Raw genomic sequence first — 27253 nt, forward strand, 5'->3', positions numbered from 1 at the left:
GGGTGCAAGGTTTTGGGAAGTATTTTGGGGGGGAAGGACGCGTCCAAACAGCTCTTCCCCAGTAACCAGTATTAGTTTGGTGGTGGTAGCGGCCATTCCAAGGATAACGGGGGTAATATTTTGTACCTTGGGGAAGTTTTGACCTAAGCTGGTAAAGATAAGCTTAGGAGGTTTTTCATGCAGGTCCCCACATCTGTACCCTAGAGTTCAGAGTGGGGGAGGAACCTTGACATGGTGGCACAGTGGTGGGATTAACCTGAAATCATTTTGAGATCCAGTTGAGATTTTTTGAACTAGAAATACAGATTTTAAAAAGGAATTTTTAGGAAGTCCAGAAGGCAGCTTTGAAACTGAAAGCAGCTTGGTTTCTCTCTGCTTTGTGGCCAAGCAGAGACAAAAGGGGATTATCTTGTGAATTGCAGGTTTTCTTGCCTGGAGGCAGGGTACTTAACTCCTGCAGGGAAATTCACAGTCTTCCAACCCAGAGGTTTTTTTTTTTTTCTTTTCTTCCTAAAAGTAAATAGGGGGTGTGTGCTCTACCCATTTGCCTGGAGACAAAAGTGGCAGGGTTTTTTTTAGGATTTTGATTTTTTTTTTTTGTTTTACAAGGAGCACAGGTTTGAAAAGAAATTTTTTTTCTTCTTTGGGCTGGGTAAGCAGGTTTCCAAGTAGTTGGAGGTTTTTTGCTTTAATTTGGGCCCAGAGCAGAGACAAGGGAATTGTCTTTTTCTGTAGGCTGACAATCACTATCAGAGAATAGGTATTCTATTCCAGCACAGCAAAATTTTACAGCCAAGTTTTGTTTGTTTATTTCTAAACCTCGGGTGTAAAGTTAGTTAAAAACAGAGAGGTTAGAATGGCCAAATCCTCAGCTCGACTACAGCTGGAATTAGCCAAATTTCAGGCTGAGGAAAAACAAAGGGAACATGAAAGACAGATAGAACTCATGCGGCTGAAGAAGGAGGAGAAGGAAAAAGAGAGGAAGCATGTGGAGGAGATGGAGAGGATAAAGGCCCAGCAGAATATACCAACAAACCCTAGCAATCCTTCTCCAGGTACCACTTCCCATCCCAGAAAGTTCCCCACCTACAAGGCAGGTGATGATACTGAGGCCTTTTTAGAAAACTTCGAAAGGGCCTGCCTTGGGTACAACATCTCTACTGACCAATACATGGTAGAGCTGAGGCCGCAGCTCAGTGGACCCTTAGCTGAGGTGGCAGCTGAAATGCCTAAAGAACACATGAACAAGTATGAACTGTTTAAATCCAAGGCGAGAGTCAGAATGGGGATAACACCCGAGCAGTCTCGTCGGAGGTTCAGAGCCCTAAGGTGGAAACCAGACATGTCATTTACCCGACATGCCTACCACATTGTAAAACATTGGGATGCCTGGATATCAGGAGCAAGTGTTGAATCTCCAGTAAATTTGCCCTTCCTAATGCAAATGGAACAATTCTTAGAGGGTGTTCCTGAGGAAATAGAAAGATACATCCTAGATGGGAAACCCAAAACTGTAATTGAGGCAGGAGAGATTGGAGCCAGATGGGTGGAGGTGGCAGAGAAGAAGAAAACTGGTCGCAGTTGGAGCGGAGACCAGAAGGGACCACCCCAGACCACACCCTATTACCGGGGGCCGCCCAAAGCCCCACCTACCTCCCAAAGAACCCTCCAGACCCCTTATCGTCCCACCACCCCGTTCTCCAGCAACCCTCCTCGCCCCAGTGACCCGTCAGCTGGACGATGTTTTAAGTGTAACGAGCTGGGGCATGTAAAGGCCAACTGCCCCAAGAACCCCAACAGATTACAGTTCATTGCACCGGAATCACACCAGAGGTCCACAGGCCCAGATACCTCCCAGATACCCTTGGAGCGGAGGGAAACTGTGAGTGTGGGTGGGAAGAAGGTCACCGCGTGGAGGGACACCGGAGCACAAGTGTCAGCTATCCATGCTTCCTTAGTGGACCCCAATTTAATCAACCCAGAGATCCAAGTGACGATTCAACCCTTCAAGTCCAACTCTTTCAATTTGCCTACAGCCAAGTTGCCTGTCCAGTACAAGGGCTGGTCAGGAATGTGGACTTTTGCAGTCTATGATGATTATCCCATCCCCATGCTGTTGGGGGAAGACTTGGCCAATCATGTGAAGCAGGCCAAGAGGGTGGGAATGGTCACCCGCAACCAGGCTAAACAAGCCGTGAGGCCTAGCTCTGTTCCGGAAACTTCTATCAGGACCCAGTCAGAGGTGATGGACCTGGACCCCAGGCCAATGTCTGCAACAGCAGTAGTGGATCCAGTCCCAGAGACCCAGACGGAACCAGTCCCAGAACCGGAACCAGCCAAACAACCAACACCAGACCCCGTGTCAGCACTGAATCCAGTACTTGCAACCTCAACACCAGAGGGCCCCACCGAACCTGAACTGGCAGCAGCCGATAACCCTACACAAGAGGCTCAGCCGGAGCCTGAATCCCAACATAGTGCACCAGCGGAGAGCGGTTCACAGTCAACAGAAACAGCTCCATCCCCTATATCGCTTCCAGAGGGACCAAGCCTAGGTCCACAATCCCATGAGGAACTGATGTCTCCAGCATCAAGGGAACAGTTCCAGACCGAACAGGAAGCAGATGAAAGCCTCCAGAGAGCTTGGACGGCGGCACGGAGCAACCCACCGCCTCTCAGCTCTTCTAATCGATCCAGGTTTGTTGTAGAAAGAGGACTTTTATACAAGGAAACTCTTTCTGGGGGACACCAGGAAGACTGGCATCCTCAGAGACAGTTGGTAGTTCCAACTAAATACCGGGCCAAGCTCTTGAGCTTAGCCCATGATCACCCTAGTGGCCATGCTGGGGTGAACAGGACCAAAGACCGTTTGGGGGGGTCATTCCACTGGGAGGGAATGGGCAAGGATGTTTCTACCTATGTCCAGTCTTGTGAGGTGTGCCAAAGAGTGGGAAAACCCCAAGACCAGGTCAAAGCTCCTCTCCAGCCACTCCACATCATTGAAGTTCCATTTCAGCGAGTAGCTGTGGATATTCTGGGTCCTTTTCCGAAAAAGACACCCAGAGGAAAGCAGTACATACTGACTTTCATGGATTTTGCCACCCGATGAACGGAAGCAGTAGCTCTAAGCAACACCAGGGCTAAAAGTGTGTGCCAGGCACTAGCAGACATTTTTGCCAGGGTAGGTTGGCCCTCCGACATCCTCACAGATGCAGGGACTAATTTCCTGGCAGGAACTATGAAAAACCTTTGGGAAGCTCATGGGGTAAATCACTTGGTTGCCACTCCTTACCATCATCAAACAAATGGCATGGTGGAGAAGTTTAATGGAACTTTGGGGGCCATGATACGTAAATTCGTAAATGAGCACTCCAATGATTGGGACCTAGTATTGCAGCAGTTGCTCTTTGCCTACAGAGCTGTACCACATCCCAGTTTAGGGTTTTCCCCATTTGAACTTGTATATGGCCGTGAGGTTAAGGGGCCATTGCAGTTGGTGAAGCAGCAATGGGAGGGATTTACACCTTCTCCAGGAACTAACATTCTGGACTTTGTAACCAACCTACAAAACACCCTCCGAACCTCTTTAGCCCTTGCTAGAGAAAACTTACAGGATGCTCAAAAAGAGCAAAAAGCCTGGTATGATAAACATGCCAGAGAGCGTTCCTTCAAAGTAGGAGACCAGGTCATGGTCTTAAAGGCGCTCCAGGCCCATAAAATGGAAGCATCGTGGGAAGGGCCATTCGTGGTCCAGGAGCGCCTGGGAGCTGTTAATTATCTCATAGCATTCCCCACCTCCAACCGAAAGCCTAAGGTGTACCATATTAATTCTCTAAAGCCCTTTTATTCCAGAGAATTAAAGGTTTGTCAGTTTACAGCCCAGGGAGGAGACGACGCTGAGTGGCCTGAAGGTGTTTACTACGAAGGGAAATGTGCTGGTGGTGTGGAAGAGGTGAACCTCTCCATGACCCTTGGGCGTATGCAGCGACAGCAGATCCAGGAGCTGTGCACTAGCTACGCGCCAACGTTCTCAGCCACCCCAGGACTGACTGAACGGGCATACCACTCCATTGACACAGGTAATGCTCACCCAATTAGGGTCCACCCTTACCGGGTGTCTCCTCAAGCTAAAACTGCTATAGAACGGGAGATCCAGGATATGTTACAGATGGGTATAATCTGCCCCTCTGAAAGTGCATGGGCATCTCCAGTGGTTCTAGTTCCCAAACCAGATGGGGAAATACGTTTTTGCGTGGACTACCGTAAGCTAAATGCTGTAACTCGCCCAGACAACTATCCCATGCCACGCACAGATGAACTATTAGAGAAACTGGGAAGGGCCCAGTTCATCTCTACCTTGGACTTAACCAAGGGGTACTGGCAGGTACCGCTAGATGAATCTGCCAAGGAAAGGTCAGCCTTCATCACACATCTCGGGCTGTATGAATTTAATGTACTCCCTTTCGGGCTGCGAAATGCACCCGCCACTTTCCAAAGACTTGTAGATGGTCTCCTAGCGGGATTAGGAGAATATGCAGTCGCCTACCTTGACGATGTGGCCATATTTTCGGATTCCTGGGCAGACCACCTGGAACATCTACAAAAAGTCCTTGAGCGCATAAGGGAGGCAGGACTAACTGTTAAGGCTAAGAAGTGTCAAATAGGCCTAAACAGAGTGACTTACCTTGGACACCAGGTGGGTCAAGGAACTATCAGCCCCCTACAGGCCAAAGTGGATGCTATCCAAAAGTGGCCTGTCCCAAAGTCAAAGAAACAGGTTCAATCCTTCTTAGGCTTGGCCGGTTATTACAGACGATTTGTACCGCACTACAGCCAAATCGCTGCCCCACTGACAGACCTAACCAAAAAGAAACAGCCAAATGCTGTTCAGTGGACCGGAAAGTGTCAGAAGGCCTTTAACAAGCTTAAAGCGACACTCATGTCTGACCCTGTACTAAGGGCCCCAGACTTTGACAAACCGTTCCTAGTAACCACAGATGCATCCGAGCGTGGTGTGGGAGCAGTTTTAATACAGAAAGGACCTGATCAAGAATTCCACCCTGTAGTGTTTCTCAGCAAAAAACTGTCTGAGAGGGAAAGCAACTGGTCAGTCACTGAAAAAGAATGTTACGCCATTGTCTACGCCCTGGAAAAGCTACGCCCATATGTTTGGGGACGGCGTTTCCACCTGCAAACCGACCATGCTGCACTAAAGTGGCTTCACACTGTCAAAGAAACTAACAAAAAACTTCTTCGGTGGAGTTTAGCTCTCCAAGATTTTGATTTCGACATCCAACACATCTCAGGAGCTTCTAACAAAGTGGCTGATGCACTCTCCCGTGAAAGTTTCCCAGAATCAACTGGTTAAAATCGTCCTTGAGATGTGGAAAATATTGTTAGTCTTTATGTACTTGGTAGTATATTTAGAGATGCATGTGTCTTATTAACTCCGTTTTCCTAGAGCTCCAGGAAGAAATCCCAGCCAGTGTTTCACCCTAGCTGAGATTTGGGGGGCGTGTCATAAATATAAAGGGAAGGGTAAACCCCTTTGAAATCCCTCCTGGCCAGGGGAAAGCTCCTCTCACCTGTAAAGGGTTAAGAAGCTAAAGGTAACCTCGCTGGCACCTGACCAAAATGACCAATGAGGAGACAAGATACTTTCAAAAGCTGGGAGGAGGGAGAGAAACAAAGGGTTTGGGTGTCTGTCTGTAGTCGTCTTGGCCGGGGACAGAACAGGACTGGAGTCTTAGAACTTTTAGTAAGTAATCTAGCTAGGTATGTGTTAGATTATGATTTCTTTAAATGGCTGAGAAAAGAATTGTGCTGAATAGAATAACTATTTCTGTCTGTGTATCTTTTTTGTAACTTAAGGTTTTGCCTAGAGGGGTTCTCTATGTTTTTGAATCTAATTACCCTGTAAGATATATACCATCCTGATTTTACAGGGGGGATTTCTTTATTTCTATTTACTTCTATTTTTTATTAAAAGTCTTCTTGTAAAACACTGAATGCTTTTTCATTGTTCTCAGATCCAAGGGTTTGGGTCTGTGGTCACCTATGCAAATTGGTGAGGCTTTTTACCAAACCTTGTCCAGGAAGTGGGGTGCAAGGTTTTGGGAAGTATTTTGGGGGGGAAGGACGCGTCCAAACAGCTCTTCCCCAGTAACCAGTATTAGTTTGGTGGTGGTAGCGGCCATTCCAAGGATAACGGGGGTAATATTTTGTACCTTGGGGAAGTTTTGACCTAAGCTGGTAAAGATAAGCTTAGGAGGTTTTTCATGCAGGTCCCCACATCTGTACCCTAGAGTTCAGAGTGGGGGAGGAACCTTGACATCCTGAGATACCAAAGACCTGATTTTTAGAGGTGTCGAAGAACAACATGTCCCATTCAAATCAAAGGGACTGCGAGTGCTGAGCTCCCCATAAAAATGTGTGTGGGGGGAGGTATCGTCACCCCAAAATAAAAATTTGAGAAGGTTCTTTTTAGTAAGTCTTCAGCAGATTTCACTCACTCTCCATGGCCAGTAAAACTGCTCTGCAGGAGACGTGAAGAAGTCCAGGTAAAAGTGGCTCTCAGGGCGGATGGTTCTGTGGGGAGGGGAGTTTTGTAACGGAGGTGCAGGTGATGGAATCTAGAGAGAGACGCTCCTGCAACTGGTCAGCTGCGGAGGGGGAGTGGGAGACACGGGATAGGAATTCTTCACGGCAGGAGACATGGTGTCAATACCCGCCATTCACTTCCCTGCAGAGAGAGAAAACATCAGAGAGCGAGTGGCTGAGAAACAGGAGACTGCTGGTCCTGTCATTCATATCTGCGAAGAGGCTCCTACTCCCAAATATGGACTTGATCATACATCCCTGGACCCAGTAATTCACAGTATCAGTAACACAACAGAGGACATTCATCAGAAGGTACAAATCAACAATTCGGTGTAAATATTCCCACTACTGTGGGGTACTCCATTGACTCTAAAGTGCCAACCCTCAGTGCCTGGGCAGGAGGCTTGATTCACTGGGTAGAGCTGTCATTTCTCTCTCAGCCAGCGAATGGACAGTGTGTGGCGGGAGGCAGGGTATGGAGAGGGGGAGAAGACAAATATGAACGCTTTTAACAGACTGTAAAATATATATATTATTTGAGGCCATCATAAGCCCCATACCTCTTGGGAGCCTTGCAGCCTCTTTGGTATTTGGTATCATTTTTCAAGAATAAACTAATCCAGGCTTTTAACACATCAGAAGCAGCTTCAGCTGATCCAGGCCTCCTAAACTAATAAGTCTGAACTGCAGGAAGGGTTTTCCAAGAGTCAGAATTTGGAGGGAGAGCCAGGGCTAGGCAGGTGTCCAGGGACAGGAGGGCTAAAGTTCTGAGTGCAATTGGACCAGGACAGACCAGGTTCAGGGGAGACAGGGGTCAGGGTAGCTTCTGGTAAAGTTGTCCCAGTTTTGGATGTGTTTGCAAAATTACATGCCATTTTTCTCTGATTACTTTCTGGTTTTACATCTAATTCCTTGTTGAAATTCCATGACTCTGAAACGCCCACTATGTCCTCCCTGCATAATGGAACCTGAAACTTTCTGTCTTTCTCTTTCCCTTCTAGGCAGATATAAAAGGCCTCAGGCAAAGGTGGGTTTGTGAGTTGTCTTTCATTTGGCTGAAAGAACTCCCTACATTATACTCTCAACTTGCCCTGGAAAATTTCCCTCTGTCCCTTGTAGGTTCGGGAGTGTTTTCAGTGTTGCCAACTCTCATGGCATTATCATGAGTTTCACAACTTTTTTGTGTGTATTTCTTAAAGTTCCAGATTCTGGAATAAAAAAATTTCATGAGAATCTCTGCTTTAATAAAAAAGTTTCTAGCCCACATAGTTATATGGTAAAGCATGAAAACATGCGTAAATACACACTTAAGGCTTAGACACCAAAAGGCAAATTAAAAAGAACCCAACATTTATTATTTGTTTTTTAAATCCCATGATTTTTAAGCCAATATAACTAACATTTGAGGCCTGACTCATGATTTTTAAACTCTTGAGGTTGGTTGGCAACACTGTATTCCATTTCTGGCTAAAATTAACTTAATTTCCTCAGGTTTGGTGGGTCATACAGGGGAGGGAATGAAAAGTAAAAATAATTTTAGAAATGATCTGTCATTTTGAGACACCCCCTTGTTAATCACATGAACAACACTGTAAAGACCCTTCTCCCCCCAGGGAGTTTGTTGTGTCAACAGAGAAGAGGAGTGTGAATGACAAGAGTAAATTTTATCTTTAGAGCTGAAGATCTGACCTCTCCAAAACAAACACCTGAATCTGGACTAAAAAGAGGTGAGCACTTCTCGCCTGGAGAGAAACTGTCTGTGGAGGAGAGCTCTGAGGGAAACACAAGTAAGAGAAGGGGATCCTGTCTCTGCATCAGTGCAATCAACTTAAGTTATTACCTGGGTTTCAAAGCACCTCCTGTTAGTGTATCTGGGTGACTATGCCTGGTGCCCTCCAGTTATCAACCTCTTCCCATCTCCACTTGGAGAGGGGAGAACAAAGCTATTTAAAACTGTCACCTCACTCCTCCTCTGAGGTCAGAGTTGAGGCTTATTTTCTCTGAAGCTATGGTCACCATTGTGACATTCCCTACAGTACAACCTGGACTGTGGGACCACTGTGCCCCCTAAACTCTTCAGCCCGGGCTGTGTCTTAGACAGCTGTGCCACTGACAAGCAGCGGCCCACTCCAGGTGCTGGATCAATATGTAGAGACACACCCAGCTGAGTTGCATGAATGCTCTCTAAAGGCTGGGCTACACTACCATGGTAAATCAATCTAATTTACGCAGCTTCAGTTCCATGAATGACGTAACTGAGGTTGACGTTTTCAGATTCACTTCCCGTGGTGGTTACGCTGCACTGCATCGATGGGCGAGTGTCTCCTATCGACTTCCCTTATGCTTCTCGGGGAGGTGGAGTACGCAAATCGATGGGAGGGTCGTCGCCCGTTGATGTAGCATGCTTCACCGGACCTGGTAAATTGACACTTGCTGCATCGATTGCAGCAGTGCTGATCTACCAGGAAGTGTAGATATACCCTAAGCCGCTCATGAACTGTACACAGAGAGACTCCAGCAAATTCCCCCCAGTCCCAGCCTGGCACCCAGTAAGGTACCATCTTGCACGGCTCAAGACCTTCTTGCTCAGCGCAAGCTCATTAATTAGTTTACCACTCCATCAAAGGGGAGTGGACATGCCCCAGGCCTCGTAATTTGAGCAGATTCCCCAAGCACTTCAACCAAAAACTGCACTATTTTAGATAAAATAGAAAACATTTATTAACTAGAGAAAGATAGATTTTAAGTGTTTATAAGTGATAGGCATAAAGATCAGAGTTGGTTAGATGAGAAATAAAAATAAAATCACCGGCTAAATTCTGAACTTTATCAGACCAAGGCTTTGTCTACACTGCACGTCTGTCGGTAAAACTTTTGTCATCCAGGGGTGTGAAAAAAACACAAACACAACTTGGTCAACTGTATGTATACATATATACATACAGAGAAGGTGGAAGTTGCCATACAAACTGTGAGAGGCTAATTAGTTAAGATGCGTTATTATCAGCAGGAGAAAAAAACGTTTGTAGTGATAATCAAGATGGCCCATTTAGACAGTTGACAAGAAGGTGTGAGGATACTTAACTTAAGGAAATAGATTCAATATGTGTAATGATCCAGCCACTCCCAGTCTCACTTCAAACCCAAGTTAACAGGATCTAGTTTGCATATTAATTCAAGCTCAGCAGTTTCTCGTTGGAGTCTGTTTTTGAAGCTTTTGTTGCAAAATTGCCACCCTTAAATCTTTTACTGAGCGGCCAGAGAGGTTGAAGTGTTCTCCGACTGGTTTTTGAATGTTATGATCCCTGATGTCAGATTTGTGTCCATTGATTCTTCTGCGTAGAGACTGTCCGGTCTGGCCAATGTTCATGGCAGAGGGGCGTTGCTGGCACATGATGGCATATATCCCATTGGTAGATGTGCAGGTGAACGAGCCCCTGATGGCGTGGCTAATGTGATTAGGTTCTATGATGGTGTCCCCTGAATAATAGAGGAAACACTGCTCCTGACTTTCAACCTATCTGTCACATCTTGAATTTCATACATTGACCGGTCAGAATAAAGTCAAGAATAGTTACAAGAAAAATAAAGATAAAGCACAACTGATGCCAAACTTAACAAACCGTTAAATTCAAAGCAAAGTTTTGCTCATCACATGCTTTCGACAGTCTTACTTTCCAAATGTCTTAAGCCAGGGATTCTTCTTCTGTGTCAGGGCTGCTTCTTTGTCCCTTCTCTTGCAGTGTACCGCTGGGCAGAGAAAGGAGGTATTCTGAGTTATTTTGTTCCTAATTTTTACAGTGTCAGTCCCCAGCTTGGAAAACATTTCCAGCTGAGATTCGGGAGACAGTCTGTAGCAAAGGATGTTTCCTGCTGCTTTTTCTTCACCTGTTTGAGGCTTTTTTGTCTGCCCTTCCTGACTTATGACTCTGTTTTCTGCTTAAGTGCAGTCAGCAGAGCACACATTCCTTTGTTGGACACAGACCTGTTTGCAAACTCAGTTTGGGACATCTTACAGTGGAATCTTATAACTTCACATACAATGTTGCCACGCATATTTTATCAGGACAACAATGACCAAACATTTATGAATTTTCAAATGATACCTCACAAGGCATACTGTGTACAGAGATGATTGCATAGCGTGTAGCGTGTGGAAACAGAGGTACCTTCTGTCACAAACACGCAGTAACCCAAAACAGAGAGAGACAAAGCAGGCTACTCCACAAGGCAGAGAGGCACCACTCACCCAACTATTCTAGGCTGGTTTTTTACTGACTGACTGACTGATGCTCCCAGATCTCATGCTTCCCTACACAGTGTCCTAGCTGGGAAGGAGAATCAGGAACCCCCCCCCCATCCCTACTGCTCTTAAAGTGCTAGCTTGCAATTCCATCACAGCCCTGAATACACCACACTCAGACCTAGATACTCCTTTTCTGTATTTCTTCCATGCTTATCTCTGAGTTCCCTCCATGCTGTCCCATTAAACACAGGGAGCCCTGGCCCGGGGCCCCCAACAACAGGGGGCCCCAGGGCCAGGCACTCAGGCAGCTCAGCACTGGCTGCTCCATGGGGCGGGACTGCTGGGGGCAGGGGAGCAGGGAGAGAGGCTGACCTGCAGCCTCAGGAGAGTAGGTGGGAGGTGCAGGTAGCGGGATCGCTGCGAACATGGGCCGGAGGACTCAGGAGGAGACCGGGCAGCCGCGCAGTGGGCTGAAGAGAAGTGGCGCTTTGAAGGGGAAACCGCCACTTCTCTCCGGCTGCAGGGCTGCCCCTGCTCCTCCTGAGTCCTCCTGCCCGTGCTCACAGGGCTGGATTCAGAAAGGGGGCAGGGCTTTAGGGGCTGAAGCCCAGGGCCTCGGGGCCCACTTAGCTGCCCCTTGCATTTCCCACCTTTCTATCAGTGTCATAATTTTCAATAACACCAAATCCAGATCAGATACGATGTCTTGGCAGATGGAATCCAAACCATTGGAGTGTTCTCCTAAAGTACTGAATCAGGGTAAATGACAACTCTTAGCTGCTTTTGCTGGATTATTGATTTTATCTAAATAATTTTCTTCCATTTGGGGAGTGAAGATTCTCGCTAATCACACTGCAGTTCAAGATGAATCCCATACAATTTAGTCTGTATTTATTTATCTTGCTTCTTGTTAGGTGATGAGGTTGGGGTTTTGGTGAAAGTAGCTGTGTGTGTTTTGCATGTTGTGAGAATGTTCTTGACTTTTAATATTTATCACGTGTGTTCACATTGCGGGACAGGAATATTCCACTTGGGAGAAGGATTGGATTAGAAATTTAATTGAAATTTCGTGTTTTGTTTTGGTTTGGTTTAATATTTATATAACACATTCTTCTAGATTTTGTTTTGCTAATATTAAACCTCACTTAAAGTTAACGGAGTTTTCAGTATGGGATGCTTTGAAGGGAAGGAACAAAGCAAAAAAGGGCATTTAGGTGCCCAGTTCCCACTGATTTAAATTTGAGACTGTTCCGTGTAGGGATTGACTGAAACATTTCTTAGGTGATTTCTCAAATTGGAGCTCAAAGTAGAAACTCTCAGGTAATTTAGTGCCTATTCATTTCTGCTTGTTTGTTTGTAGCAAGATCCTGGCTACATTTTGTAAATTCCATTTAGTCCTAATATAGACTCTATATGAAAATACAGACTATTCAGAGCATCTGTGTGCAGGGCAGTTCTCATCTCTCACTTTGTCCTTATTTCAGAGATCAGCAGAGCGAGAGGACGTCATGGTAAGTTAAGCTGTTATTTTAATAGTGTCAAAATTTCCCTGGTCCCTTTTCTTGTACAATGAAACATTAAGCCAACAGCTATAGGGTAAAAATAACCATTTAATTGGTGGGAGGGGAAAAGAGCAAGACATTTGACTGATTTGCAGACTAGGGTCATGTTTCCTTTGCTAAAGTGACTAGGCAGATAATCCATTCTTCAGCTATTGCCCTTCCTGAGATATATTGTTAGTGGAAGGAACTGACCCAGAACTGAGATTCTCTCTGTGCCTGGGGATTTCAAAGTCATTGGAATCCTACTTTTATCCCTGGCACGTAGTTCACTTTGAAGCGCAGAAACAAGCTCTGAGTGCACCTTAGCCTCACGTAGGAAAAAACAGGATGGTGGGAAGGTTTCAAATGCAGTTCAAAGAATTATCATTAGTGCAGACCCCTGTGTGTGGGTGAAATGTAACACACCCAGAGCACTTCTGCACTCAGGCCCTGAGCCACAAAGGCACTTGGGGACTCAGTGCTGCAATGCCTAACTTTCAGCTAGCCACCCCCTGGCATCTACGGAGCCTCAGTTAGCCACCAAGGCTCCGGATACCATGCTTGGGAAGACACGTGGCGCTTGAATATGATCCACACAACCCAGCATGGGGAGCTGTCTAAGCAGGATTGGGCCAAAAGAAATCTGATGAGGTTCAATAAGGATAAGTGCAGGGTCCTGCACTTAGGATGGAAGAATCCAATGCACCACTACAGACTAGGGACCGAATGGCTAGGCAGCAGTTCTGCGGAAAAGGACCTAGGGGTGACAGTGGACGAGAAGCTGGATACGAGCCAGCAGTGTGCCCTTGTTGCCAAGAAGGCCAATGGCATTTTGGGATGTATAAGTAGGGGCATAGCGAGCAGATCGAGGGATGTGATCGTCCCCCTCTATTTGACATTGGTGAGGCCTCATCTGGAGTACTGTGTCCAGTTTTGGGCCACACACTACAAGAAGGATGTGGATAAATTGGAGAGAGTCCAGCGAAGGGCAACAAAAATGATTAAGGGTCTGGAACACATGAGTTATGGGGAGAAGCTGAGGGAACTGGGATTGTTTAGTCTACAGAAGAGAAGAATGAGGGAGGATTTAATAGCTGCTTTCAACTACCTGAGAGGTGGTTCCAGAGAGGATGGTTCTAGACTATTCTCAGTGGTGGAAGAGGACAGGACAAGGAGTAATGGTCTCAAGTTGCAGTGCGGGAGGTTTAGGTTGGATATTAGGAAAAACTTTTTCACTAGGAGGGTGGTGAAACACTGGAATGCGTTGCCTAGGGAGGTGGTGGAATCTCCTTCCTTAGAAGTTTTTAAGGTCAGGCTTGACAAAGCCCTGGCTGGGATGATTTAATTGGGTATGGGTCCTGCTTTTGAGCAGGGGGTTGGACTAGATGACCTCCTGAGGTCCCTTCCAACCCTGATATTCTATGATTCTATGATTCAGGGTAAGGGGAGATGCTCAGAAGAGGGGTGTGACCCTTCCAGGGACTTCAGCATCTAGGTCTGGGCTGGAGGGAGGTGCCTGTCCCTGTGTGTGACCTACAGCTGAGAAGCCTCTCCTGGAGTCAGGTGCCTCAGGTGTTTATTGGAAGCAAGGCTGAGGGGCACACCTCAGGCCGCACCACACAGCTGCGGGGTGGAGGAGCAGGTGGCCTCACGCATAACCCTTAGCCCACTGATTAGGGCACTCACCCTAGAGAACACAGAGTGATCCGGATCATTTGGTAAACTGGGTGCAAGTGAGCGCTGTATGTTTTAACAGGGCTTCATGTAAACATATGCATGCAGACCCCCCAAGTGCAGGCCACAGTGACGGAATGGGGGATTCTGAAAAAGATGGGGGGGTTGTGGGCTGAACTTGAGCTCCCACCGTGAGGCTGTGGCCAAAAGAGCAAATGCCATCCTGAGATGCACAAACAGGGGAACCTCCAGGAGGAGCTGGGAGGTTATTTTACCTCCGTATTTGGCACTGGTGCAACCACTGCTAGAATCCTGTGTCCAGTGCTGGTGCCCGCAGTTCAAGAAGGATGCCGATAACTTGGAGAGGGGTCAGAGATGAGCCAGGAAAATGATTAAAGGGTTAGAAAACCTGCCTTATAGTCATAGACCCAGGAGCCCAATGTATTTAGTTTTTTACCATTTATTAAAGATACAGAAACAAGAAGGAAAAATAGTCAAAACAATTGAAATGTAAAGTGTTAAATAAGGTTTTCATTTTAACAACATCCCTTGTTCCCGTTCCCTTTATCAGGAGAGAGTTTTTAGAGAGCAAACCCACCTGTTTGACAGTCTCTTAGATGGCACAGGAACTCCTCACTTAACCTTGCAGTTCTCTTCCTGGAAAATGCAACTTTAAGCGAAATGATGTTAAGCAAATCCAGTTTCCCCATTAGAATTCATGTAAATGGGGGAGTTAGGTTCCAGGGAAATTTTTTTCACAAAAGACTATTTATATATATATCTATATACACACACACGCACACACACAGAGTATACGTTTTAAACAAACAGTTTAATACTGGTACACAGTAATGATGATTGTGAAGCTTGGTTGAGGTGGTGGAGTCAGAGGGTGGGATATTTCCCAGGGAATGCCTTGCTGCTAAACAATGAACTAGCCCTCGGCTGAGCCCTCAAGGGTGAACTCTCACACTCTACAAGACATCAGGAAAGGAGGGAGGACAGCCAGAGACACACACTGCCTTGTTTCAGAGTAGCAGCCCTGTTAGTCTGTATCCACAAAAATTAGATCAGCAAGCTGAGTCCACAGCTGCTGCTCCCTCCCTCCTGAGAGCCCTGTTGTGTGTCCCCCCTGCTCTATGGAAGATGGGGTAAGCGGGGTGCAGGGGGAGGGGGCACCCTGACATTAGCCCCCCATTTCTCCCCTCCCCCCCACACACAGCAAGCTGGAGTCTCGGGGAGCAGCTCCAAGGCAGAGGGCAGGAGCAGCACATGGCAGTGCGGGGAGGGACAGCTGAACTGCCAGCAGTTGATAGCCTGCTGGGGCAGCTGCCGCACAGGGAAAATAGGGGAGCAGGGAGCTGATAGGGGGGCTGCCGATCCACCCTGGTTCCAACCACCCACCAGCTCGCTGCAACGAGCTGCTCTTCCTACCAGCAGTGGACAAAGCAGGCGGCTGCCCTTAGAAGGGAGCATTGCACAACTTTAAACGAGCATGTTCCCCAATGATCAGCAACGTAACATCGAAACAACGTTAACCAGGACGACTTTCAGTGAGAAGTTCCTGTATTAACGATGGTAATAAGTGTTCTTTTTGTGGACAAGAGAAGAATTAGTTGGAGCTGCTGTTGTTTCTGTTGTTGTTAAAGTCCCATCTGGTTTCCTACCACACAAAAGAAGACAAACACACACCAAAGGGGAGAGGGAAAAAACAGAAAAGAGAGAAAATCAACGGCTGACTCTCACTCACAATGTCACTGCAAGAGAAACCCAGCCCAGCCCACAGTGTATCAGCCCCGCTGAGACCTGAAAACTCGTAACTCTGTCGGCTGTTTGGTGCATTGCTTTTAGCTGCTTCCTGCAGTCACAGGCTTACAGTCGTGTTGCTAAAGATGCAGTCTTGGCCGACTCCGCCAGACTCCTATTAGACAGGCGGCAAAAGCTGAGCACTAGGAAAGAGAAGACATGAGGGGAGGAAGAGGACACATGAAGCGGGGGGCAAAGTCTCACATCCGAGGTGGTGTCGGGATTTAGCCAGAGCCAGTGGAGGTGGTGATGGCGTCTGGGTCCCATGGTCTCGCCTGGTCTGGTCAGGTGCCTTTCAAGCTCAGGGTGACAAAGGACCAGTGGTGTCATGGTGGATCCCAGGGGGCAGTGGGTGGTGGCAGCCATGATTATGGAGCTCACTCCGTTCCCCCCCCCCCCCCGCCAACAGTGGGTCTCAGACAGCCTGACTCTCTTGCCATGGGATTTTCTGGTAAGAACCCCAATATGGAGTGCTGGGGGGGGGATCGCCCATCCACTCATTATCTTGTCCAGCAATTAGGCCCAATTTCTGACACACCAATTTCGGTTCATTGATTTCCAGTCTCGGACTTTTCTTGTTCACCAGGCATGCTCTTAACCCAGTCCTTGAGTTCTATCCGGAGGCCTCTTTCTCTGGGCTATTTCAGTCAGCCTCGCTGCTCTTCGCACCACCTTTCCCCTCAGCGTTAGTGTCATGGGGTGCTGTGGGTTTTGAGGAGCTTTCACTGAGGCTGCACAGAGGAGCTCACAAGCAGGGTCAGTCTGTGGGCCCAAGTATCACAACAGGTCAAAGGGAGGGGGGTTTCCGCCTGCACCCCTCGGCGAGGAGCAGACTATGGGGAACGAAGGGATGGTGAGGGGGCTCCACCTGTCACAGAAAGGGGAGCTCATGACAGGCGCAGTTATCAGATTTTTAGTCTTATAACACATTTATGAGCATTGGTTTAATAAACCAATATGCAATGGTTATAATAAACTATAATCATCTGTCCCTTGCCCTTGCCCCTCTTTCAGCTCCAACTGCCCCCCCAGCAGTCTTTCTCCCTCCTCCCACTGCCGATCCCCGCCCTTCAGCTGCTGTTCCCCCTTCCCAGTGCCCAGGTTTTTAATCCCTTCTCTTGACTTCCCTGCAGTGCGTGTGACTCTGGATCAGGACACAGCTCATCCTGCTCTCACCCTGTCTGCGGATCGGCTGAATGTGACACATGGAGACACACAGCAGGACCTGCCCAACAATCCTGAGCGATTTAATAAAATACGCTGTGTGCTAGGCTCTCAGGGGTTCACTAAAGGGGCTGTGTACTGGGAGGTGGAGGTGGGGAGTGAGGCATTCTGGGTGGTTGGGGTGGCCAGGGAGTCTGTGAGGAGGAAAGGCTCGGTCAGCGCATCCCGGAAGGAGGGGATCTGGGCCATTGACTGGAGCAGACCGATGCCTCCGGTTCCACCCTCCCCTCAGAGCACCCCGCCCCAGAAGAGCAGGCGGATCCGGGTCTGTCTGAACTATGAAGGGAGGCAGGTGTCGTTTTTCAATGCTGATAATGAGGCCCTGATCCTCACTGTGACTGGGGCCGACTTCGCTAGGGAGAGAATCCACCCGTTCTTTGGGACAAAGTCCCAGCTCTGCCTGTGTCCCTGCCCTGAACCAGAGGGGCAGGCGGGTGACCCTCACCAGTAGGCCCTGAGCCCTGTGCTCTGGTGGCCTGTCAGTCTGTCACTGGAGGACTGTGGGGGGTGAGGACAGACACACACAGCACCAGGCTTTAATCCCCGCTAGAGAACTCCCTGGCGGGAAACTGCTCCCTTCATTAACGTCCTCTTACAACCCAACCTCAGCCTCTCTGCAACGTGGGGGACCAGGAACTCGATGACCACTCCACAGCCCCTTTCTTTATAACAAAAGGGGGCTGTGGCTCCATAAATGAATATTAATGGGGCCAAACAGAGAGTGAGAATGACTCTGTTATAGCCGGCAGCATTAGGGCCCACCCCGGGAGATGGGTGACCCAGAGTCCGTCCCCTGCTCCAGTGAAGCTGTCATCAGTTATCCAACATGGAACAGCTTCAACATCACAGACTGTGGGAGCCCCGAACCAGGAATTTCCCATAGCCAGCGGTTAGGGCTGTCACCTGAGAGCTGGCAGAGCCCTGCTTACATCCCGTGTGCTCGTCAGCGCCAGGGGGACTTGAACTAGTCATCTCCCACAGCCTGGGTGAGCCGCGAACCCCTGGGCCAAGCATCAGGAGAGCATCCTGCCTCCTCTCCCCCTGCAGCTTCATGTGGAATTCGCTGATGTTTAATCCCCAACAGCCTGAGTTTTCAGATGTGGTTTCTTTCTTTTTTCAATAAAATGTACGTTTTTGAAGAACATGATTAGATTTCTGTGTCCTAGGAGGTAAAGAGACTGTGCCTATGTTAATCAGCTGATGCAACAGCTGGGCTCCCCTTGTCTTTTGTTTCTTTCTCGGCTTTCCTGAGGGAGGGGTGGAAAAGCCGAGGGGCCTCAGGAAAAAAATCTTCCCAAGTGAGTTTTTCTGGCTTGGCAGAAGGCACTTTTCACTTGGGTGGTGGCAGCATCAGCAGCCTGGAGAGGCCAGTATTAACGTTTGGAGTCCTTGCGGGCCCCCACCTCCTGCACGCGAAGTGCCGGAGGGGGAATCAGCCTTGACAGGCGCGTGGAGGGAGGCAGCAGTCTCCGAGGCACAAACGCAGCTGCCCAGGAAGCTCTGACTGACAAAACGTACGTGCTGAGCGAGGCTTGGCACCCGCAGGTCGGGAGGATGCTGAGGAGGAGTTTTGTGAGTCACAGCGGTGCCTAACTCCGGAGGGTGGGTACGTAAGCACTTTTCGGAATCCAGCTCATCGTCCCACGAGCAGCACGGACTCCTTGCCATCTCCCTTTTCGGTTGATTCCACTGCTCTTGGGGGTCGGCATGTTACCACAAAATGTCCCCTTCTGTGGCATCTCCTACACTCTGTGTCGTTTGTCACTCGCCGGCACTGAATCTGTGTACAACAAAAGAGAACGTTTTAATAAAAGGAACTACGCATTGATGTGGAAAAACATCCCCACCACAGTCCAGGTATGTGACTGTGACAGGGTTGGGACTCACCACCGCAGCGCCTCCCGCTGGTGCAGCTGGAAATTAGCTCTGTCCTCTGCAGAGCGCCCCCTTCCGGTGCTGTCCCATCCATCGTCTGCTCCCCGTTGGTATCCGGACCCACCTTGCTCCCTGCTCGGCGACGTCCGCTTCTGGTCGCTGCCCTCCGGCAGTGCCCCTTAGTCCCTCCTCACCCCCTTCCGGAGGGCGGGGGGCTCTTAATGGCAGTCCCTCTGCTCAGGCCTGCCGCATTGGCCAACCACAACCCAAAGTCCAGCCCCTCACGTCTGGGGCACGTCGCAGTCTGACACGGCCGCTCTTCGTCAGCCAATTGCGATGTGAGGGGAAAGGGGGGTGGGACCCAGCCCTGCCCACGACTCTGGGTCCCGGGACCCTCTAGCAGCAGCCTCCCTGCCCTCCTTCTCGCCTCTCGCTCCTCTATCCTCCCTGGGCCAATTCCCCTCTGGCCCCTCGCACCCTCTCGGCCAGGGGTCTCAAGCACACAGCCCGCGGGGCTATTTCCTGCGGCCCGCAAAGCCCAGTGCCACCCGTCCCCCAGGGGCAGCAGGGACGTGGTTCCGGTCGCTTCCCGGAGCAGAGCAGAGCGGGGCGGGGCCAGGGGAGGCAGGCAGGGAGCCTGCCCTGACCCCAGTGCGCGCTGCTGCCACCCCGGAGATGCTCTAGGTAAGCGGCGCTGTGCCGAAGCCTGCACCCCGAACCCCTCCTGCACCCCAACTCCCTGCCCTGAGCCCCTTGCCAGCCCCCTGCACCCCAACTCCCTGCCCTGAGCCCCCACCACACCGCACACCCCTTCTGCACCCCCTGGGGGCAGGGAGGGGGCAGAGTTGGGGTGGGGACTTTGGGGAAGGGGCGGAGTGGGGGCAGGGCCAGGGGCAGAGCAGGGGTGTCAGTGATGCAGCCCTTGGGCCAGTACACTCATCCTCACGTGGCCCTCTTGGCCATTTGAGTTTGAGACCCCTGCTCTAGGCCCCTCCAGTCAGAGCCCGCACTGATAGGTATTGGGCTGGAGCTCTCCTCAGCTCTGCCAGGCCTAGCCACTAGTCTCCTTCCCCCAAGGGACAGCCCTTCCCCCTTGAAGGTTTGGGAGAGACTGACTGCATTGCTCCTGGGCAGCCTTTATATAGGGCTGAGCCCAGCCCTGATTGGCTGCCCCTGCTCAGCACTGATTGGCTCTCCTACAGGTCCTCCCTGATTGGCTGCCTTTCTGTGCAGCCGCTCTGGCCTACTTTAGCCCAATCCCACATAGGGGTGGGGCAGCCACCCTACCACAGTGACCATAAGCAAATCCAACCCCACAGTGTGTGGGGGAGTGTCCTTTACCTTGTTTTCCGGCATTGTCTTATTGGAAAGTCCAACAACCGAATGTCCTTTTAGCACATCACTCCCCTCTCCATCTGTTGAACCCCACTCACACCTGTTGTCTATGTTCAGTGAAGACCCAGATTTCAGAGGCATGTCTATGTGGGTTCACCTCTGTGACACTCTGTACCTCAGAATAGCACCCTGGAACCCCCATATTCATCACTGTGATATGATTATGATGTGTTTTGTACAAAGTATGCCTTATAATGTATAATTTTAAAAGTCTTGATTTGTTGAAAGTTAATATCCTGTTGGATTGTATGTGCTATCCTTGTAAGTTAAGTTTTGAGGTATTGCTGTATATTGCAAGCAAAGCCAGCCTTTCAGTAGGGAAAAAGGAGAACTATCAGCAGCCAGACAGGTGTTAAAGGCTCATCAACACCCAGTCCACTATCCCAGAGGCTTCTTGGAGAAGGCATGTACACCGTAGGGGTTGACTAATCCACCTCACAGCAAGGATCTTTCTAGCAGCTGGAAGAAAATATAAAAGAGGGAGAGTGATGTTATCACTTGGCCTCTCTCCCCCCTCATCTCAACACCTGGAAGATCCTCTGAAAGATGAAGACTTTGAATGAGAGAGATTGGTTCCAGGCTGGAAGGGAGTCCAGTCTGTGTATTGGAGAATTGTAAGGGTGAGACACGGCTTGATTCAAATCTTGCTTAGTCTGTTGACATTAGAATTTAATCAGCAAATTTATTTTTGTTTCTTACCTAACTAACTTTGATCTCTGCACCTGCTACTGATAATCACTTGAAATCTATTGTTCTGTAGTTAATAATCCTGTTTGACATTTTACCTAAGGCAGTGTGGTGCTGGCTGAAGTGCCTGGGGAATCTCAGCTCAGTGACAAAGGCTGGTGTGTCTCCATTTCACACTCAGGGAGTGGCGAACTAGGCAATGGGCTTACACTGGCCTGCAAGACGGTACAGCTCTGGGGTGCAAGGCTGGGAGGCGGGGGCAGGTGGCTGGGGTCTCCCTACTGATGGCTCCTGGGTGGCTGGGAGACCATTTCTGTAACGCAGCCGGGTGTGTCCCTGCCTGTGGATGGCTGGTAAATGCAGTGCCTGTCAGAGGCTTGTCGCTTGGACGTTAGCGTCACAGTGTGAGGGACGGCCCAGGCCGGTGGGCTGGCAGGGCTCAGCAGTCCCACAGTCCAGCGTACACTCTGGGGACCCCATTACAGCCTCCCCCCGTGGGCGTGGAGGGGAGGCATCGCGCCTTGCTTCAGACGCTGCAGCCGTCTCTGCGTCTGGCTGACAGTTGCTGGCATTCAGGGCGTTGCTGTTCACTCCGCTGCTCTCACCTAGCGCTGTCCCCACCCGCGGCTGCCACCACGTTCTCCGCAGCCACATTCTGAGGCGCTTCCACTTCCCCAGCCCTCAGGGGCGTCAGCCAGCCGCGGGGAGCCTCAGCGCCGGTGCAGGCGGGGCCGTCGTCCCCCCCCCGTAACGCTGCCCCACACCGGGCCCGAGGCTCAGCACCTACAGCTGGTGAGCAGTGATTGCCGGGGCAGTGATCAGTGCGCAAAACGAGGGCTCACAACTGAGATTGAGCAGCTCTGCCCTTAAACAATGGCGAGCGCAGGGTCCAATGACAGCTACCGCCCTCCCTCCGAGCCCACATCACCAGAAACCAATTCCGGCCTCCACCCCCTTCTGCCTCGCCCTGGGATTTGGCACCGACAGAAGTGCCCGTGTAGACACAGCTTTCAGTTCCAAAAGGTGATAGAAGCTGCTGTAATGTGCCAGCTCTTTATGTCCTTTCGTGCCAACCCCATCCTCGACAGTTGGGATTGCGACATTCTCTACCTTGGGGAGCCTCCTGGAACCCCCATATTCCTCATGGTTATAGCATCGGGATCTTACATCTAAAGCATGCCTCGTAAGGTGTCGGGGGAAGGGTTATGGTCCGCTGAAAGTCATTTCTCTGTCTCAGGGGTGGCCAAGCTGAGCCTGAGAAGGAGCCAGAATTTACCAATGGACATCGCCAAAGAGCCACAGTAATTCGTCAGCAGCCCCCCATCAGCTCCTCCCCCCGCACCTCCTGTCCACTGGCAGCCCCACCGGTCAGCGCCTCCCCTCCCCTCCCTCCCTGCACCTCCCGATCAGCTGTTTTGTGGCGTTCAGGAGGCTCTGGGGGGAGAAGGGAGGGCACGGCAGGCTCAGGGGAGGGGGTGGGAAGGGGTGGAGTGGGGACAGGCCTGGGGCAGAGCAGGGGGTTGAGCAGTGAGCGCCCCCCGGCACATTGGAAAGTTGGCGCCTGTCGCTCCAGCCCTGGAGTCGGTGCCTAGACTAGTAGCCGCATAGTAACCTCTGCAGAGCCGCACATGGCTCCGGGGCCCCAGGTTGGCCACTCTGGTCTGTCTGTATATGTGTATCATGAACACATATGAAGTTATGAGAATTACGTTGTATGGCTGTCACAGAAACATACTGTAAGTTGGGGATTCAGCCAGATATTACCTCCCCCAGAGGTAACAGCAAGGAAAGTAACCAAGGCCTGAGTGGGGCGTGAAACAACCCATCGCCAGCCATTGTCCAGCAAGGAAGCTACAATGCAATGACTCACCTGCATGAGGCCGCACCAGGGGAATTGCTCAGTCTGACCTGGGAGAGTCAGCAAGACTTCCAGGCATGCCTGGACTGGTGCTCCCCGAGCACATGGGACTGAGCATTTAAAACAGACACAGGGGCCACGTGCTGGGCCTTTCTCCTCCACCCGCCTAACACTGCAAGCAACAAGGACGCTGAAGACTTGAGACTCCAACTGAGGGGACTGGCCCAAATTTCAAAGGTGAAATCTCTATACTATGGACTGGAATATCCAGTGGAGTGAGGAAAACTGCTTAATCTAGATGTTGCGCAGTCTAACAGGGTTGAGAGTTTAGACTGCGTGCTTTTATTTTATTTCTTTTGGTAACTAACTCTGACTTTTTGCATATCACTTAAAACCTACCTTTTATAGACAATAAACTTGTTTAACTTTACCAGTGTGTTTGCCTGAAGTGGATGGTAAATTGCTCAGGTATCAAAGGCTGGTGTATATCCACCTTCCATTGATGAAGTGGTGAACCAATTAACAAATTAGACAGTAAACACCTGAGGCACAGTGCTGGGAGCTGGGGGGATTTGGCTCTGGTGCCTTTCTCTGTGTGATTCGTGAGTGGCTCTGGGAGCATTCATGCGATCTAGCTGGGTGTGGGGCTCCACATGCGGTCATGCTGAGTGATAACAGCGCCGGGAGGGGATGCTGCTGGTCACTAGCAGGGCATTGCGAGAGACAGCCCAGGCTGGAGAGGGTTCCAGGGGGCACAGCGGTCCCTTGGTCCCAGGCTGCATCCCAGGGGATCCCGTCACAGGGATCCTTTGCTTTTGCTTAGAAATCATGCCATTCCAAAGGCACGTGCACACTACAGAATTAAGTTGGCCTAACTTACTTTGGCATACAACCGCTGCAGTAATTACATCACTTGTGTGTTTCCACACTTTGCTCTGTGTGTCAGTGGTGTGTGTCCCCATGAGGAGCACTTGTATTAATTGTATTGTCGGCGTGGGGCATTGTGGAAAGGCTCTTGAAAGCCAGTAACAGTCGACTTAAGAAACACAGTGTCTACACTGACACTTCGTCGTCCTAACTACATCAACCTTGACTCTATGCCACTCATGGAAGTGGTGTTAATGAGTTGGCATAGCAATGCAGTTACATGGGTGGGAGCAATACTTAAGAATAGACACATCCATTGTTAGGTCAACGTAATTCTGTAATATAAACAACGAGGAGTCCTGTGGCACCTCAAAGACAGATTTATTTGGGCATAAGCTTTCATGGGTAATAAACCCACTTCTTCAGATGCATGGAGTGAAAATTACAGATGCAGGCATAAATAAACTGTAATTCTGTAACGTAGGCCAGGCCAAAGTCCAAGCAACATAGAGAAACAGTTTCTTCTTGTTAGGGAGTTTTATTCCCTTACCCCAGAGTTCAAGCTGACAGCACAAATTCACATGAGATGGAGGTGGGACAGGGAGAAATGCAATTAACAAATTCTTCGCTCTTTGATGTTTCACAAGGAGCCTGCTCACCCAAATGGCCCATTGAATCCAAATGAATCTATTTGGCAGGCAGAACCGAACACCTTCTGCAGGGAGCAGCATTTTACAGTAATTAATGCTTCTTTGGTGATTTACAGAATTACGGAGGGTTACAATGCAAACACTTAATGTCACCTTATAACGTGGGGCACAGACATTACACGTGAGATTAATACATGCAGCACATTATAAGCATTTCATAAAGTCTCTAAACACCAGTACAGAATCATAGAAGATTAAGGTTGGAAGAGACCTCAGGTTCATCATTTAGTCCAAAACCCTGCTTGAAGCAGGACCAACACCAACTAAATCATCCCAGCCAGGGCTATGTCAAACCAGGCCTTAAAAACCTCCAAGGATGGAGATTCTTCTTTGAGTGATTGTTCATGTCCATTCCAACCAGGTGTGTGCGCGCCAGGTGCATGCCAGCTGGAAGATTTTCCCCTAGCAGCGTCTGTAGGGTTGGCTATGGCGCCCTGTCAAGATTCCTTCCCCACTCTGAACTCTAGGGTACAGATGTGGGGACCCGCATGAAAGACCCCCTAAGCTTATTTCTACCAGTTTAGGTTAAAACTTCCCCAAGGCACAGAGTCTTTGCCCTTGGATTAGGTAAAACGTTACCACCACCACCATCAAGTGTTTTAGACAAAGAACAGGGAAAGAAGCACCTGGAGTCCTATTCCCCCCAAATCCTACACCCCCTTTCCTGGGGAAGGCTTGATAATAATAATATCTCACCAATTGGGACAGGTGAACATAGACCCAAACCCTTGGATCTTAACAATGAAAAGTCAATCAGGTTCTTAAAAGAAGAATTTTATTTAAAGAAAAGGTAAACAAATCACCTCTGTAAAATCACCTTTGTAAAAACTTTTCTCCCAGTGATACCCCTCAGGCCAGCTCTACCGCCCTCTAGTGCGGCACGCTCATGTCACGGTATAAGGGGACCGGTCGTCCTCGCACCCTCTCCGTTCCTTCTTGCCGGCAACTCTGACAGAGGGGTTGGAGGGTGTGTTGTGGAATGGACGTGAGCAACACGTCTCAAAGAACAATAGTTACAAAAAGGTTAGCAACCGTTTTTCCTTCAAGTGCTTGCACACGCCCATTCCATGTTCGGTGACTCCCAAGCAGTACAGTGAAGAGGTGGGCTCGGAGTTCATGGACATGGAGATTGCAACACTGCCCATCCAAACCCAGGGTCATCTCTAGCTTGCTGAGTGCTGGCGCAGTGGGAGGAAAAAGTATGTCCCGACACCCAGGTCACCGCTCCGCAAATGTCCTGGATCGGACCTGGGCCTTGACCACCACTGAGGAAGCTTGTGCTCTTATAGACTGGGCCATCACGAAGGCAGGGTCTGACCTAGGAGCATTCAGCATCCTCTGCCCCTCCATGCGCTTCCCACAGCAAGTCCGCTCAGGCGGGGCTCCTGGGGAAGCCAGAGGGTCCTGCCCCCCAACTCCACAGTCAGACGTGACTCAGCCAGCCAGGAAAACAGGTTTATTAGACGACAGGAACATGGTCTAAAACAGAGCTTGCAGGTGCAGAGAACAGGACCCCTCAGCTGGGTCCATTTTACGGGGCTGTGAGCCAGACAACCCCGTCTGCCCTTCACTCCATGTCTCCAGCCAGCCCCCAACTGAAACTCCCCCCAGCCCCTCCTCCTCTGGGCTTTGTCGCTGTCCCCGGCCAGGAGGTCACCGGATTCCTTTGTTCTCCAACCCTTTAGCGCTCACCTCGCAGGGGGGAAGGACCCAGGGCATCAGGTGCCAGGAAAGAGGGTGTCGGCCATTCTCTGTGTCCAGACCCCTGCACACACCTGCCCTCCAGAGCTCTGCAACGATCATACACCTTACCCCACCCCCTAGATCCTTAAGAACTGCATAGGGGAAACTGAGGCACCCCCACACAATTCAGAGGAAACCTTAAGAACAGTCCCACTTCGTCACAGGGACCAAGCAGGAAGAACAGCTCTTCACACATCTATCGATAGTGTGCAGGGGAACCTGCCTGACCCCAGTGGCTCCAACCGGGGGACACGGGCTGGGGTTTGTGCTGCCAGGAGTAAGGAAGCCTGGGAGTCTCTGCACGTTACAGGGGCTGATTCTCTCACTAACTCTCCAGCCCAAGTCAATGTCAGATTCTCACTCTGCGGAGTGAAGAGGAATCTGACCTTAGATAAACTCATCTGGGAAATAAGACAAAGCAAACAACAAAGGATGCTCACTGGTGAGCAGCTTCTCCCCAGGGCTGGGTGAATGCAGCACTGCCTGCTCTTGTGACTTTACCGTGCGTCTCATGATAGCGGATGTTTTTATTAAATCCCCATGTCAAGGTTCATCCCCAACTCTGAATTCTAGGGTACAGATGTAGGGACCTGCATGAAAACCTCCTAAGCTTACTCTTACCAGCTTAGGTTAAAACTTCCCCAAGGTACAAATTAATTTTATCTTTTGTCTTTGGAATAACCACTGCCACCACCAAACTAACTGGGTTTACTGGGAAACGTAGTTTGGACACGTCTTTATCCCCCAAATCCTCCCAACCCTTGCACCCCACTTCCTGGGAAAGGTTTGGTAAAAATCCTCACCAATTTGCATAGGTGACCACAGACCCAAACCCTTGGATCTGAGAACAATGAAAAAGCATTCCGTTTTCTTACAAGAAGACTTTTAATAGAAATAGAAGTAAATAGGAGTAAAGGACTCACCCCTGTAAAATCAGGATGGTAGGTACCTTACAGGGTAATTAGATTAAAAACATAGAGAATCCCTCTAGGCAAAACCTTAAGTTACAAAAAAGACACACAGACAG

General features: G+C 49.6%; 1 protein-coding gene across 1 annotated transcript in view; it reads left to right on the forward strand.

Moving 5' to 3' along the window:
• Positions 1-17542, forward strand: part of LOC144930008 (zinc finger protein RFP-like) — a 39296-nt gene extending 21754 nt beyond the window's left edge. The window contains exons 4-5 of the mRNA XM_078851044.1: positions 12296-12357; positions 17001-17542. Coding sequence (XP_078707170.1) covers positions 12296-12357; positions 17001-17542 — 604 coding nt within the window. The remainder of the gene's footprint in view (positions 1-12295; positions 12358-17000) is intronic.
• Positions 17543-27253: the final 9711 nt, after the last annotated feature.

This window comes from Lepidochelys kempii, unplaced genomic scaffold (assembly GCF_965140285.1).
Source record: "Lepidochelys kempii isolate rLepKem1 unplaced genomic scaffold, rLepKem1.hap1 scaffold_174, whole genome shotgun sequence".
NCBI classification, from domain to species: Eukaryota; Metazoa; Chordata; order Testudines; family Cheloniidae; genus Lepidochelys; species Lepidochelys kempii.